We start from the raw sequence: 17,357 nt of genomic DNA on the forward strand, positions 1-17,357 counted from the left end.
TGGCTAGGCCAGCATTTATGGTCCACCCCTAGTTGCCCAAGGCTGGTGGGGTGCTGCGCTCTGAACTGCTGTGCCCCACGTTCTGTTACAGACAAGCAGATACAATCACAACAACGTCACAAATAAGAAGTGAGATATTGTGGCTGCTTTTTCACAGACCTGAAAGAGGAAATGGTTTAGGGGTAAATTTCATATTTGGAAATCAGACGTGCATGCCTCCCCGGTGCTAATGTAATATTGGGTACGACACCAGTTGCCAACTTGTCGTCAAGACGCCAGTCTCTGATTATACAGATTAAACTTGTTAACCACCCAATCACCTGGCACAAGGAGCGATCAGCAGCGGGTCTCGATGTCTGCGAAGAGGGTGGGAGTTGGGGGGAGGGTGACAGGAGATCTTGATTTGATTTGATTTATTATTGTCACGTATTAACATACAGTGAAAAGTATTGTTTCTTGGGTGCTATACAGGCAAAGCATAGAGAAGGAAAGGAGAGAGTGCACAATGTAGTGGCACAGCCTCAAGATAAGAGGGGGGGGCAGTTTAGATTGGAGCTGAGGAGGAACTTCTTCACTCAAAGGGTGGTGAATCTCTGGAATTCTCTGCCCGTTGAAGTGGTGGAGGCTACCTCGCTGAATATATTTAAGTCACGGGTAGATAGGTTTCTGATAGACAGGGGAATTAAGAGTTATGGGGAGAAAGCGGGAAAGTGGAACTGATCCACTTCAGATCAGCCATGATCTTATTGAATGGCGGGGCAGGCTCGAAGGGCTAGATGGCCTACTCCTGCTCCTATTTCTTACGTTCTTACAGTCATAGCGAGGGTGTTGAGAAAGATCAACTTAATGCAAGGTAAGTCCATTCAAAAGTCTGACAGCAGCAGGGAAGAAGCTGTTCTGGAGTTGGTTGGTACGTGACCTCAGATTTTTGTATTTTTTTCCCGACGGAAGAAGGTGGAAGAGAGAATGTCCAGGGTGCATGCGGTCCTTCATCATGATGGCTGCTTTGCTGAGGCAGCGGGAAGTGTAGACAGAGTCAGTGGATGGGAGACTGGTTTGCACGATGGATTGGGCTACATTCATGACCTTTTGAGTTCCTTGCATTCTTGGGCAGAGCAGGAGCCATACCAAGCTGTGATGCAACCAGACAAAATGCTTTCTATGGTGCATTTGTAAAAGAATTGTAGCTGACATGTCAAATTTGACAAAGGTGACATCCCAGAGCACCGTGTACACAGTGTATACTGGGAGATCAAGATGCCTGCACAATGGCACCACTAAAGCTCAGCAGCTGGCTTCACCAGCGAGATTAGGCTTCACCCCACCCCCTACTGGCGAGAATTGCATCCAGGTAGTTTTTTTTTGACAAAGTGCCATAAGATTGCATCTTTCAACTCACTGGAAAAAATGAACAAGAAACTTCTGTTTTCTCACTCATTCAGCATTTAGAATATTTTTGGTAAGGTCATCCCCTGAGACTCTTCTATAAGTTACGTGATAAGTGGGCTGCAGACAAGACCTGTCACAGGCACAGTGGTTGAAGGTGCCAGCAGATACTGCTGGGGATGGTGTACGATTTTTCATTACATTTTAAAAATAGCTTTTAGGTGGGTTTAAAATGATTTAAAAAAGACTAATTCTATGAGCGGGGGATGTTGAAATTCTAGCCACAAATGCAGCATTAACCCAGGATGAGCACAGGATGTACTGGTTGGCCGTGGCGACTCTCAGAACCCACACACCCAGGCATTAATCAAATTGCAATGTGAATGTAGCTGCAACAAAAATTCAACACTATAATTTGTTGCATTAATCCAGGTCACAAGATCTTACTGTTGTGTGGCATTTAAAAGCAGGGAAGTGAAACTGGCTCTGATACTAATTGCAAGCTTGGAAAGGGGAAAGGGGGAGGGCTCGTGGTCAGGATTGCAAGCTCGTGATCAGGAAGGGCACAACCTCAGGCTAAAGGGACGATCCTTTAAAACAGAGATGAGAAGGAATTTCTTCAGCCAGAGGGTGGCGAATCTGTGGAATTCTTTGCCGCAGAAGACTGTGGAGGCTGGGTTATTGAGTGTTTTTAAGACGGAAATAGATTGGTTTTTGATTAATAAAGGGATCGGGGTTATGGGGAAAAGGCAGGAGAATGGGGATGAAAAAATATCAGCTACGATTGAATGGTGAAGCAGACACGATGGGCTGAATGGCCTAATTCAGCTACCATGCCTTATAGTTTCCCTCCGGACAGCTACCAATTGGCCGCAACACACGCTATTCAGCATGTACTTAGGCCAGGGACAGGAGTCAGTGGATTGCACACTTCTGGGTTGGCTTCTTATACCCTGTCCAAAAATGTTTCATCCGCTCCTTAGCTTTATCTGAAGTTAAACACCCCAACGAAAATGAGGATGCATTAGGTGTGCGGCAGCACCATTAGACACAGCAACTACTTCTGCATTGGCTTCGGAGGGGTGCTGGGAAAGATTGTAAATGTGATCCCTGGGCGGCACTGTAGCACCGTGGTTAGCACTGCTGCCTCACAGGGCCAGGGACATGGGTTTGATTCCCGGCTTGGGTCACTGTCTGTGTGGAACCTGCACGTTCTCCCTGCGTCTGCGTGGATTTCCTCCGGGTGCTCCGGTTTCCTCCCACAGTCCAAAGATGAGTGCGTTAGGCGGCTTGGCCATGGTAAATTGTCCATAGTGTCAGGGGGGCTATCAGGGTAAATATATGGGGTTAGAGGGTTTGGGCCTGTGTGGGATTGTGGTTGGTGCAGACTCAATGGGCCAAATGGCCTCATTCTGTATTGTAGGGATTCTATGAGTTGCTAGTCTATTGGGAGTCTTACTCATTTTAAAATTCATTTGTGGCATTTGTCCCGATTGCTATCACTACCGACCCAACATCAACAGCATTCCCCATCCTTGACATCTCTGCCTGTCTGAGTCTGGCCTCTCTTGCAACACATCCTGGCTCCCTCTTTGGAGGCTATACCTTTAATTGCCTCAGCCCATCCTCTGAGATTTCCTCCCCTCTGTCCCTCTACCTCTGTTGCCACCTTTTTGAACATTAGGTCTTGACATTATGCCGAGGGGGGTGTGTTGCAACCAGCCAAAAGTGGAACAGGTGGTTCTACTCTGGAGCACACCCAGCGAGCAGGAGAAATGGGAAGAATTTAAAAGAAAAAAACGCAATTATTTTAAATTTAAAATTCAAAACTCAACATGCCCAGTAAAATTATCATTCCAAAAATAGTCTTGACTCGCTGCACAATAAAGCATTTTGATTTATCATGCAGATCCTAACTTCCAGATTAGTTTTCAGAGGGACAATGTGCAATGTGTGCAGAAAGGTATGATATTCCCAGCAATGTCCACATCCCTTTCATCCATGGTATGAAATTCCTCTGCCGTCCAATGTAATGTATCTTGTTCAACTCATGAGACAGAAATATCATTGGTTTAGTGAAGATGTGGTGTCAGATTTTCCCCACCCCAAGGAAGGGCTGGAGCATTTCGGAAAGGCTTTGGATATGGTAGGTGGGATCCCAATCCGGACTTCTTGCCCCCATTCCCAGCACCAAGAATTTTCAAGGAGATGGATCTGCGCATTGGTGTTCCGACATTCCCAAACTTCAGCAATTTTGAAGAAGCAGGGTGAACTTTGGAGGGAACGCGAATCAGCCCAACACAGGAGTGTTTGCAAGCCATGAAAGGTTGTTACGAAAGGTGTTTCCTACTTCACATGTGGTTACGTATGTTATAATGTAAGTTATGTCTGCTTTTACTTCAGCGAGTGGGAAATGACCATTAAATAATGTGGTTGCCAGTTTGTTGTCTCTGACAATTGACAAGCTGTCAAAGGAAAGCACAACATTGTAAAAGCAGAAAAGTCTCCAGATGCTTTAGAGTACTGAATCAAGTGCTATTCTGCATTATAAACCCAGGTTCAATCGCAGCCTCGGGTAATTGTCTGTGTGAACTTTGCATGCTGTCTCCCGCGTCTGCGTGGGTTTCCTCTGGGTGCTCCCATTTCCTCCCACGCTCCAAAGATGTGTGGGTTAGGTGGATTGGCTGTGCTAAATTGCTCCGGAGATTATCAGGGTAGATACATGCTGAATCCCCCAGGATAGGGCCTGGGTGGGACTGATGGCGGTGGTGGGCTGAATGGCCTCTTTCTGCACTGTAGGGAGCCTGTGGGCAGGATTTTACAGCTTCGCTTGAATGAAGCAGAAAAGGCCAACGGATATTTCTGTTGTCCACCCCTTGCCCGCTCTGTTGGGCAAGACAGTAGAATCCCAAGGTCTGGTTCTATGACTCGCATTAAACTTGATAATCTGGCCTGTGCTGTGTTTCATTACCCATGTTACAATGTTAAAATCCGAGGATGTAAAGTGTATCTTCATAATTACCAACAACGAGAAAAATTACTTAAAAATATTTTTAAAAAATTCTACTATGGCTTTTTATTCACGTTAGAAATTGGTGTTTAATGTAATATACAATCATTAAAAAAAAAACCAATCAAATGTCAATTTTTTTACATTCACACAGCTGGATCCAGTCTAGTTTCTTGATAGTTGGTTCACTGCAGCAACATTACGCGGTTGACCCTAGTGGATGTGTGACTTGATGGGTCACAGTATCCTGTGTCACATAGTTCCATTCAGGTAGATCCTGGTGATATTCTGGATGCCCTCCATGTGGATCCTGGCCCAGTCAGGGTAAGCTGACAGCTCAAACACGTACAAGCCCCAGGAGTTTATGGCCAGCAAGAGTAGCAAGATGCCCGAAATATTCATGACGATCCCAGATTTTACCTGCATAGACAAATCCATTCCATTAACAGCATGTTCAGTAGATTGAGGAAAAAATGAGAGCAGGGATGTACTTCTGAGGCTGTATAAACATAGAACATGGAACACTACAGCACAAACAGGCCCTTCGACCCACAAGTTGCGCCAATCATATCCATACCTACCAGGCCATAGAACTATCTGTAACTTGCAATCCCATTAAATTCCATGTACTCATCCAGAAGTCTTTTAAAAGACCCCAGCGAGTTCGCCTCTCCCACCACCGACGGCAGCCGATTCCACTCACTCACCACCCTCTGAGTGAAAAACTTACCCCTAACATCTCCTCTGTACTTCCTCCCCAGCACCTTAAATCTGTGTCCTCTTGTAGCGACCATTTCAGCCCTGGGAAATAGCCTCCGAGAATCCACCCTATCTATTCCTTTCAACATTTTATAAACCTCTATCAGATCGCCTCTCAACCTTCGTCTCTCCAGGGAGAAGAGACCGAGCTCCCTCAACCTATCTTCATAAGGCATGCCTCCCAATCCAGGCAACATCCTTGTAAATCTCCTCTGCACCCTCTCAATAGCCTCCACATCCTTCCTGTAGTGAGGAGAACAGAACTGCGCACAGTACTCCAAGTGGGAGTACTGTGCGCAGTACACTGCTCAGACCCCATTTAGAGTATTGTGAGCAGTTTTGGGCCCCGTATCTAAGGAAGGATGTGCTGGCCTTGGAAAGGGTCCAGAGGAGGTTCACAAGAATGATCCCTGGAATGAAGAGTTTGTTGTACGAGGAACGGTTGAGGACTCTGGGTCTGTACTCGTTGGAGTTTAGAAGGATGAAGGGGGGGATCTTATTGAAACTTACAGGATACTGCGAGGCCTGGATAGAGTGGATGTGGAGAGGACATTTCTACCTGTCAGAAAAACTAGAACCAGAGGGCACAACCTCAGGCTGAAGGGACGATCCTTTAAAACAGAGATGAGGAGGAATTTCTTCAGTCAGAGAGTGGTGAATCAGTGGAACTCTTTGCTGCAGAAGGCTGTGCAGTCCAGGTCATTGAGTGTCTTTAAGACAGAGATAGATAGGCTCTTGATTAACAAGGGGATCAGGGGTTATGGGGAAAAGGCAGGAGAATGCACATCCAAAGATGTGTGGGTTAGGAGGATTGGCCATGCTAAAATTGCCCCTTAGTGTCAAGGAGTCTAGCTAGGGTAAATGCATGGGGATAGGGCCTGGGTAGGATTGTAGTCGGTACAGACTAGATGGGCCAAATGGCCTCCTTCTGCACTGTAGGGATTCTATGTTTTTTAATGGGGATGAGAAAACTATCAGCCATGATTGAATGGTGGAGCAGACTCAATGGGCTGAGTGGCCTCATTCTGCTCCTATGTCTTATGGTCTTATAGTATAAGTTGGTGATGAGATTATTCAAACTGAAACCACAGTGGATGGGAGAAGGCTGGTCCCAAATTCCTGCAGGGCCGTCCTGGCTTGCTGCTGGTTGATATGTTGCCACATCTTCAAGTACCTGATGGCAGGAAGGGATTGCTGTTTGGCATCCCAAAATATGGTCCCTTCTGTCAAAGGCAGTATGGATAGTAAAGTAAACCTTTGTGCCTTTCTGACCAGAAATGAATAAAGTGCACAAGGTGTGAGCAGACCACATCCTGACCTATCACATTGTATTGTATTGTAATGACTCAGGAAACCACACTGAAAAGTAGTTGACTACAGAATGTGAAGTAAAACCATCACCGTGGCGTGCACACACTTGTCTCTGCCTGGAGTTACAGTTCAGCAGGCCCAGTCCAGGGCCTGCCTTACACAAGTAATGAGTTCAAGCTGGCCAGACCAGTGCCTGTTACCAGGGGAACTCATACTCAACAAGTCCCACAGGGAAATCAATCACTGATTCCCCATGGACCACGTGGGGGTTGTCACACCTATATTGTGGGGAGGGGGGCAGAAAGCATCAGGCACTGGTCTGGCCAGCTTGAACTCATTACTTGTATAAGGCAGGCCCTGGACTGGGCCTGTTGAACTGTAATTTCAGGCAGGGACAAGGTGATGGTTTTACTTTGCATTCTGTAGTAAACTACTGAGGGCTATTGACTGGCCATTTAATGACCCCATCTGTTTTCTCAGATGATTCGGAAAGAATCCATCTTTGAAGAATGGGAGGTTTCCCCCTAATGTCCTAGCTGAACATAACATAATATTTATCCCTCTCCAGGTTATTTGCCTCATTGCTGCTTAGACCCTAATTTGCTGCCATGCTTCACACACACCATACAATACACACCAAAAATAATGATCTTTTTGCTTGTAAAGGACTTTGATACAGCCTGAGGTTTTGAAAATCACTGTACAAATACAATTTCTTTCTTTATTAGGCACTAAAAGAACATAGTTCAGCATTGCATCAGCTGTGTTGGTTGCATTGCAAGGACTGGACTTGGTTCAATTCTGAGTTCATCGTTATTCTAGGACCCCGCTTTCATCCTTTCCCCTTCCTCGTTTAACTCAACCCATTAAATCGTAGAATCCCTCCAGTGTAGAAGGAGGCCAGTCGCTGAGTTAAAATCCTGGAATTCCCTCCCTCAGGGCACTGTGGCTCAACCCATAGCAAATGGACTGCAGCGATGCAAGAAGGCGGCTCACCCCCACCTTCTCAAGGGCAACTAGGGATGGGCAATAAATGCTGGCCAAGCCAGTGATGCCAACGCCCCACAGAATGAATTAAAAAAAATTTGTCCCATCAACCTGCACCGATAATAATCCCACCCAGGCCCTATCCCTGTAACCCCACGTATTAACTCTACTAATCCCCCTAACACGAAAGAACTCAGTGCCGGGGACCCAGGTTCAATTCCGGCCTCAGGTCACTGTCTGTGTGGAGTTTGCATGTTCTCCATGTGTCTGTGTGGGTTTCCTCTGGGTGTGCCTGTATCTGCCCCCACCCCACAAAGATTAGGTTGATTGGCCATGATAAATGTTTAGTTTTGCTTTGGATTTCCGAAGAAACGTGTTTGATTAAATGACATTGTGCTCGACAACAACACTTTCCCATCTGATTTCTAGGAAAGGAGGTAACATTGCCATCTTATGCCCAGCCCTAGACAGACAGGGATGGGGCAGCAGGCTAGGCTTTGGTGTGTGCAGGAATGACTGCACGTAGACGATAGGTCTACTGTTTCGTGTATCACAATTATAGACTCTACAGTGCAGAAGGAGGCCATTTGGCCCATTGAGTCTGCACCGGCAACAATCCCACCCAGACCCTATCCCCGTAACACCCCGTATTTACTCTACTAATCCTCCTGACACTAAGGGGCAATTTATCCTGGCCAGTCAACCTAACCTGCACATCTTTGGACTGTGGGAGGAAACTGCAAAGCCCGGAGGAAACCCACACAGACACGGGGAGAATGTGCAGACTCCACACAGACAGTGACCCAGGCCGGGAATCGAACCCAGCTCCCTGGCACTGTGAGGCAGCAGTGCTAACCACTGTGTCACTGTGTAAACAATAAAATGGTCAGTTCACGGGGATACAGATGCTCATTCAGTTGTGTCACCATTTTTAAAATCGATTCCTGGCTTGGCTCACTGACCGTGCGGAATCTGCGTGTTCTCCCCGTGTCTGCGTGGGTTTCCTCTGGGAGCTCCAGTTTCCTCCCACAGTCTGATAGAGGCGCTGGTTAGGGTGCATTGGCCGTGCTAAATTCTCCCTCAGTGTACCCGAACAGGCACCGGAGTGTGGCGACTAGGGGAATTTCACAGTAACTTCATTGCAGTGTTAATGTGAGCCTCACTTGTGACGAATAAATATACTTTACTTTATGTTAGATATTTTCCACCTGAATTTTTAGTTAGAAAAGTTAGGAACTCAGAATTATTCTTTTTGCTTTTCAAAAATAAATGCCCCACTGCAACTGAAATCACTTTATTTGGCAAAGATCACCCACGTGTGACCTACATGGATACTAAATCAATTACTTTGAGGACAATAAGCAGTGCTTTTAAAGGTCACTCACAATCTTGTGAACACAAAACAAGCCTGTTAATTGTTCATCTGGCTGGTAAAGGTTACTCAGTGTTAACACCAGCCGCTAAGATGGCCAAACACATTTTAAAAAACAAATTGTTCTTTGTATGTAGGCGTTACTAGCCAGGCCAGCATTTATTACCCATTTCTAATTGCCCTTGAAAAGGTAACGTAAAGTTTATTTATTAGTATCACAAGTAAGGCTTACATTAACACTGCAATGAAGTTAATGTGAAAATCCCCTAGTTGCCACACTCTGGTGCCAGTTTGGGTACCCTGAAGGCAAATTTAGCATGGCCAATGCACCCAATCAGGACACCTTTACCTGATTGTGGGAGGAAACCGGAGCACCCGGAGAAAACCCACGCAAGGCATGGGGAGAATGTGCAGACTCCACACAGACATTGACCCAAGCCGGGAATCGAACCCGGGTCCCTGGCGCTGTGAGGCAGCAGTGCTAACCACTGTGCCACCATTGTAATGATGAGCTGCCTGTTTGAACTGCTGCAGGTACACCTGCAATGCTGTTAGAGAGGCAGTTGCAGGATTTTGACCCAATGACAGTGAAGGAATGGCGATATATTTCCAAGTCAGGATGGTGTGTGGCTTGAAGAGGAACTGATGAAGTTCACATTCATCCATTGCCCTTGTCCTTCCAGCTGGTAGAAGTCAGGGGTTTGGAAGGTGTTGTCAAAGGCAGTGCATCTTGTGACTCCAGACCCACATGTAATGTGGTTTGTCTCTTAAATGGCCCCATAAGTCATTCAGTGTATCAAACTGCTATGAAGATAAAGAAGGGTAGGAGAAACTATGAAGCTGGGCTTGCGCTTAATATAAAAAAGGATAGCAAGAGTTTTTATAAATATATAAAAAGGAAGAGGCTGGCTAGGGTGAACGTTGGTCCCTTAGAGGATGAGAAGGGGGACTTAGTGGTAGGGGATGGGGATATGGCTGAGGTCCTGAATAGCATTTTTGTTTCTGTCTTCACGGAGGAGGACGTGAATAATTTGCCGGGTGTTAGAGATGGAAAGGTGGTAGGACTGGAGGGTCTTAATGACATTACTGTTACTAGAGAGGCGGTGCTCGACAGACTGGAGGGGCTGATTGTGGACAAGTCGCCAGGACCGGATGGAATGCATCCGAGGGTTCTGAAAGAAATGGTGGAGGTGATAGTGGATGCCTTGGTGGTTATTTTCCAGACGTCGCTGGATTCCGGGGAAGTGCCGGAAGATTGGAAAGCGGCTAATGTTACGCCGTTGTTTAAGAAGGGTGCCAGGCAAAAGGCAGGGAATTATAGGCCGGTTAGTTTAACATCTGTGGTAGGTAAAATGTTAGAATCTGTCATCAAGGAGGAAATAGCGAGGCATCTTGAGAGGAATTGCTTGATAGAGCAGACGCAGCACAGTTTCGTTAAAGGGAAGTCGTGTCTGACAAATTTACTGGAGTTCTATGAGGATGTGTCTAGGGCGGTGGATAGAGGAGAGCCGGTGGATGTGGTCTTTCTGGATTTTCAGAAGGCGTTTGACAAGGTACCTCACAGGAGGTTATTGCAGAAGGTCAGGGGACAGGGAGTTGGGGGTAGGGTGTTGCGTGGATAGAGGATTGGTTGTCAAATAGGAGGCAGAGAGTGGGGGTCAATGGGTGCTATTCCGATTGGTGGATGGTGACTAGTGGAGTGCCTCAGGGGTCGGTGCTGGGGCCACAGCTATTTACCATTTATATAGATGATCTGGAGGAGGGAACCGAGTGTAGGGTGTCGAAATTTGCTGATGACACCAAGATTGGAGGAAAGGCAAATTGTGCGGAGGGTGTGGAGAGTCTACAGAAGGATCTAGATAGGCTGGGCGAATGGGCCAGGAAATGGCAAATGGAATTTAATGTTGGCAAGTGCGAGGTGGTCCACTTTGGTAGGAATAATGGTAGGAAGGATTATCACTTATGTGGCGGAAAACTGCAGCAGGCGACGGTGCAGAGGGACCTTGGGGTCCTTGTGCATGAGTCGCAAAAACCCAGCTTGCAGGTGCAGCAGGTGGTCAGGAAGGCGAATGGGATGCTGGCCTTCATAGCGAGGGGGATTGAATATAAAAGTAGGGAGGTCTTGCTGCGGCTGTATAGGGCATTGGTGAGGCCGCAGCTGGACTACTGTGTGCAGTTTTGGGCGCCGTACTTACGCAAGGATATTTTGGCCTTGGAGGGAGTGCAGAGGAGGTTTACTAGGCTGATGCCGGAGTTGAGGGGGTTGAGCTATGAGGAGAGGCTGAATAAACTAGGCTTGTACTCGTTAGAGTTTAGAAGAATGAGGGGAGATCTCATTGAGACATATAAGATGATGAATGGGATGGATAGGATAGAGGTGGAGAGACTCTTCCCACTCAGAAAGGATAATAGGACTAGGGGGCACAGCCTCAAGATAGAGGGGGGGCGGTTTAGAATGGAGTTGAGGAGGAACTTCTTCACTCAAAGGGTGGTGAATCTCTGGAATTCTCTGCCCGTTGAAGTGGTGGAGGCTACCTTGCTAAATATTTTTAAGACGCGGGTTGATGGGTTTTTGATAGGCAAGGGGATTAAGGGTTATGGGGAGAGGGCGGGAATGTGGAACTGAGCCACGACAGATCAGCCATGATCTTATTGAATGGCGGGGCAGGCTCGAAGGGCTAGATGGCCTACTCCTGCTCCTATTTCTTATGTTCTTATGTTCTTATGAAGCCTCAAAGGAATGAAACTGTTGGGCCGCTTGGCATCAGGGATCAGGAGTTATGGGGAAAAGGCAAGAGAATGGGGATGAGAAAAGTATCAGCCATGATTGAATGATAGAGCAAACTCGATGGGTTGAATGGTCTAATTCTGCTCCTATGTTATATGGTTTTATGGTCTTAAGGCCTCGGCATCAGAGCCAACTATGGCAAAACGTCACCATCATCATCCCTGGGTACATCCTGTTCCACCAGCAGGGCAAACCCACCAGAGACAGCAGCATAGTGGTACACAATTGGGAGGGCGCAGTCCTGGTTGTCCTCAACATTTGACCCAGGTCAAACATGGGCAAGGAAACCTCCCACTGATTGTGACATATCAACCATCCCTTAGCTGATGAATGAGTACTCCTCCTTGGTAGACACTATTTGGAGGAAGCACCAAGGGTGGCAAAGTCAGAGATGGAAATTATGTTGACATTGCGGTGGATTGCCAGAGACCTGGAGGATTGCAGAAGGGGAGAGGGATAAACCTGGCAATCACAGAACATTGCTCCTCATGCCCATGGTGGGGTAACTTGTAGAGACAATAACCAAAGATAGAAATAATTGTCACTTTCAGAAATACGGCTTAATAAATGATTTCCAGCGTGGATTTGTTAATGGTAAGTCATGGTTTGATGCAAGTACAGTAACAAAAGGTTAATAAAGGTCATGTGGTTGATGCGTACATTTTTTTTCCAAAAGACTCTTAATAAAGTAGCAAGCACATAAGAGATCTGTTCACCAAACTGAGCCTGTGTGATTAGCTGTATCAACAAGAAATTGGTTAAGCTTCAGAAAGCAGGGAGTAGTGGTGAAAGTTGCCTTTCAAGTTGGAGAGAAAAAATAACTCCTCAGAAGCTGATGTTCACCAGTTTCTCTTTATTTCCAAATTTATCTCCACTCCTAAGTCTGCTTCTGTTATGAAGTCAGAATCCAGAGTGTCACTCACCTCAATACATATAGAGGTGAGACTCCCTGATTGGACAGGGAATCATTACCTCAATCAGGGAGCTCATACTCTAAAAGGCTCAGTTCATGGATCTCATTGAGTCCATTACAGTGGTATTAGAACCACCGCTCTTTCTGATACATATTAGTGACCCGGCCTTGGGTACACAGGGCATAACTTCAAAGTTTACAGATGCTACAAAACTTAGAAAATAGTGAGGAAGATACGAATGGTTTCAGGAGGATGTGGATAGACTGATGAAATGGCAAATTCAATTTAACACTCAAGTGAGATGTGATATCTTTAGTTGGAAGGATGAGCAAGGGCAATATAAATTGAATGGTACAATTTTATGGTGGGTACATGTACAAAAATCTTTTGAAGAGTAAAAAGTCTGTTACAAGAAGCATACAGGATGGTTGGCTTTTTGAACTGAATGACAGAGCACAGCATCAAGGGAGCTACATTACACTATTATGGATCACTAGTTAGACCCCAGCTAGAATACTTTTAGAAGGATGCCAAGGCCATAGAGACAGTGCAGAGGACGTTTATTATAGTCTGAGGGGTATGGGACTTTAGCTACCAGTACAGACTAGTTCTCCATTACAGCAGGGAAGATTTAATAGTGGAGCTGTCCAAAGTCATGAAGTTTTTTGGAAAAAATAAGAAGAAACTGCTCCTCATGACAGAAAGGGCAGTGGTCCAAAGACGCAATTTCAAGAACAGGCCAAAGAATAAGTGGGTGCCATGAGGAGAAATCATTTTACACAGGGAGTTGCGATGATTTGGAATGCCCTTCCTGGAAGGGTGGAAGAACAAGGTTAATAATAACTTTCAAAAAGAAATTGGAATAAATATTTGAAGAGGAGAAAAACCTCCAGGGCTATGAAGTAACAGCAATGGGTCTAAGTAATAGCTGTTTCAAAGACAGGCGCAAGAGGCCAAATACTTTCCTCTGCCCTGCATCATTCTATGAGAGTGATTAATGCCAATTGACTTTAACCCAGTCACCAACTGGATGTTTCTATGAAGCCGTTCCATCGAACTGGCCCCAAAAACACTAGCACAGCATTTCAGCCACTTGTAATGAAGTTAGGATACCTGACTAAAAGAAGTTATAACAATCCAGACTGTTGCTTTTGTGGGCAATGGTGTTGAGCTTTTTGAGTGTTGTTGGAGCTGCACTCATCCAGCGCTATGTAAGTGGAAGTTATAGTTGGAGTGTGTCATTAGCCATGGTGTTAACGATAGACTTAACATCTGCCTGGGGTTTGTATGATCCTGCCTGAGGCCAGTGGAGAATGCTTTTCTCCAAGCCTTGCCCTCCCCTGGAATTGGGGTGGGCGTGCTGGTAATACTCTGGCCAACAATTACAATCTGGTTGCAGTTTTTTTTCATGATACACACAGATGCAAGCAATTTTATTAAAATACTGCAGCTTAAAATGCTTCACAAACTGCTATCTTCATCACATATTACCCCTTTATTCAACATCCACTCTCTCCACCACTAACAGCAGCGTATGCCATCTACAAGGTGCACTTCTTTGAATGGGCCAGCATTTATTACCCATCCCTGGGGGCAGTTAAGAGTCAAACACATTGCTGTGGATCTGGAATCACATGTAGGCCAGACCAGGTAAGGACGGCAGATTTCCTTCCCTAAAGGACATTAGTGAACCAGATGGGTTTTTCCGATAATCAGCAACGGTTTCATGGTCATCATAAGAACATAAGAACATAAGAAATAGGAGCAGGAGTAGGCCATCTGGCCCTTCGAGCCTGCCCCGCCATTCAATAAGATCATGGCTGATCTGTCGTGGCTCAGTTCCACTTTCCCGCCCTCTCCCCATAACCCTTAATCCCCTCTCTTATCAAAAACCCATCAACCCGCTTCTTAAAAATATTTAGCGAGGCAGCCTCCACCACTTCAACGGGCAGAGAATTCCAGAGATTCACCACCCTTTGAGTGAAGAAGTTCCTCCTCAACTCCGTTATAAACCGCCCCCCCTTTATCTTGAGGCTGTGCCCCCTAGTCCTACTGTCTTTTTTGAGCGGGAAGAGTCTCTCCACCTCTACCCTATCCATCCCATTCATCATCTTATACGTCTCAATGAGATCTCCCCTCATTCTTCTAAACTCTAACGAGTACAAGCCTAGTTTATTCAGCCTCTCCTCATAGCTCAACCCCCTCAACTCCGGTATCAGCCTAGTAAACCTCCTCTGCACTCCCTCCAAGGCCAAAATATCCTTGCGCAGGTGCGGCGCCCAAAACTGCACACAGTACTCCAGCTGCGGCCTCACCAATGCCCTATACAGCTGCAGCAAGACCTCCCTACTTTTATATTCAATCCCCCTCGCTATGAAGGCCAGCATCCCATTTGCCTTCCTGACCACCTGCTGCACCTGCAGGCTGGGTTTTTGCGACTCATGCACAAGGACCCCGAGGTCCCTCTGCACCGTCGCCTGCTGCAGTTTTTCACCACGTAAGTAATAGTCCTTCCTACCATTCTTCCTACCAAAGTGGACCACCTCACACTTGCCAACATTAAATTCCATTTGCCATTTCCTGGCCCATTCGCCCAGCCTATCTAGATCCTTCTGCAGACTCTCCACACCCTCCGCATAATCTGCCTTTCCCCCAATCTTGGTGTCATCAGCAAATTTCGATACCCTACACTCGGTTCCCTCCTCCAGATCATCTATATAAATGGTAAATAGCTGAGGCCCCAGCACCAGCAGATTCTTAATTCTAGATTTTTATTGAATTCAAGTTTCAACATCTGCTGTGCTGGGATTTGAACCTGGGTCCACAGAATATTACCCTGGGTCTCTGGATTACTAGCCCAGTGACAATACCATTGTGCCACCACCTCCCCAATATTTCACCATCACTATACTTCATGCTACCCTATTCTCTGTAGCTGGGCCAGTTTCTACATTGATCCAGAGAAGGATGGGAACTGGGAGGATTGAAATGTCTGAAATGATTCCTACAAAAGAAAGAAACACTCTTTGCAGAAGCTTAGGAGGCCTACAGCTAGTGATTTGTCATTTCTGGAGTGTGCTAATGTGTCACTGTTGAAAAATAAGGATGAGATTATAGGCAAATAAAGAGGAGCTTAGCATTGCTGAAATCAAAGTCCTAAAACATAATAAAATGAGGGATTCTCTGGATAAAACAACAATGTAAAAAGTCTGACAACACCAGGTTTTAGTCCAACCGATTTATTTGATAATAGACTCACAAGCTTTCGAGGTTTCCCTCTTCGTCAGGTGAATGGAGAGTTCTGGCCTCAGACAGAGCGTATAAAGCACAGACAGTTTAGAGATTACTGATTAGAATGCGAATCCTTACACGTAACCTGCTGTTCAAGACCTGAAGTGGCTGACAATGTGAGTGGAAGGAGCACTGATCACAGGTTACAGAGATGTGTATTGTCTCCAGACAGTACAGTAAGTGAGGTTTTGCAAACCCAGGCAAGTCATGGGGGTTACAGATAGTGCGATCTTGGGTTCATGTCGCACTATCTGTAACCCCCGTGACTTGCCTGGGTTTGCGAAACCTCACTTACTGTGCTGTCTGGAGACAATACACATCTCTTTAACCTGTGATCAGTGCTCCTTCCACTCACATTGTCAGCCACTTCAGGTCTTGAACAGCAGGTTAGGTGTAAGGATTCGCATTCTAATCAGTAATCTCTAAACTGTCTGTGCTTTATACGCTCTGTCTGAGGCCAGAACTCTCCATTCACCTGACGAAGAGGGAAACCTCGAAAACTTGTGAGTCTGTTATCAAATAAATCGGTTGGACTAAAACCTGGTGTTGTCAGACTTTTTACTGTGTTTACGCCAGTCCAACGCCGGCATACCCACATCATAAAACAACAATGACAGAGGATGCAGACAATTATCTGTTAGAATCACAGAGGAGGGTCATAGAATCATACAGTGCAGAGAGGCCATTCAGCCCATCAAGTCTGCACTGAATCTCTGACACAGCATCTTATCTAGGCCCTCTCTCCATCCATGTAACCCCACACATTTAACCATGGCTTATCCATCTAATCTACACATATTTTGACACAAAGGGGAAATTTGGCATGGCCTTTCCACCCAACTGCACACCTCTGGGAGTAAACCAGAGCATCCAGAGGAAATCCATGCAGACATGGGTGGGAACTTGCAAACTCCACACAGACAGCGACCTGAGACTGGACCTGAACCCAGGTCCCTGGCGCTGTGAGGCAGCAGTGCTAACCACTGTGCCTTAACCATTAATTTCTCCCCAGCACGTTGGCTGTTCTTGATATCAAATATGCTGCAAATTTTATGGGGTTGCAGACCCAGTTTTTCCACTTGATTTACACATACTGGGGGCAGCACTGTGGTTAGCACTGCTGCCTCACAGCTTCAGGGACCCAGGTTCGATTCTTGGCTTAGGTCACTATCTGTGTGCAGTTTGCATGTTCTCCTCTTGTCTGTATGTGTTTCCTCCGGGTGCTCCAGTTTCCTCCCACAGCCTGAAAGACGTGCTGGTTAGGTGCATTGTCCTGAACAGGCGCTGGACTGTGGTGACTAAGGGGATTTCACATTGAAGTGTTAATGTAAACCCTTACTTGTGACTAATAAATTAACTTTACTCTGCCAGATTTCCTACCCACAAGGTAGATAGAACACCCCTCTGCCAGAAACTGTACCCAAAAATAAATAAGCATAACCAGATAAAACACTATTCACATTGTGTAATATGGGTAAATCTATTCACATAGACCATGTAGGGGTATCAGCGAACCATGTTAATATGTACAAATCTACC

The 17,357-nt window shown here is 46.0% G+C and overlaps 1 protein-coding gene across 1 annotated transcript in view; it reads right to left on the reverse strand.

Annotated features, from left to right (window-relative positions):
- Positions 1 to 4,436: 4,436 nt before the first annotated feature.
- slc13a3 (solute carrier family 13 member 3) overlaps positions 4,437 to 17,357 on the reverse strand; it is a 40,053-nt gene continuing 27,132 nt past the window's right edge. Inside the window, exon 13 of the mRNA XM_080204684.1 lies at positions 4,437 to 4,816. Within this exon, the coding sequence (XP_080060810.1) occupies positions 4,649 to 4,816 (168 nt within the window). The 3' untranslated portion in view covers positions 4,437 to 4,648. The remainder of the gene's footprint in view (positions 4,817 to 17,357) is intronic.

This window comes from Carcharhinus amblyrhynchos, chromosome 16 (genome assembly GCF_965287045.1).
Source record: "Carcharhinus amblyrhynchos chromosome 16, sCarAmb.v2.hapA, whole genome shotgun sequence".
NCBI classification, from domain to species: Eukaryota; Metazoa; Chordata; class Chondrichthyes; order Carcharhiniformes; family Carcharhinidae; genus Carcharhinus; species Carcharhinus amblyrhynchos.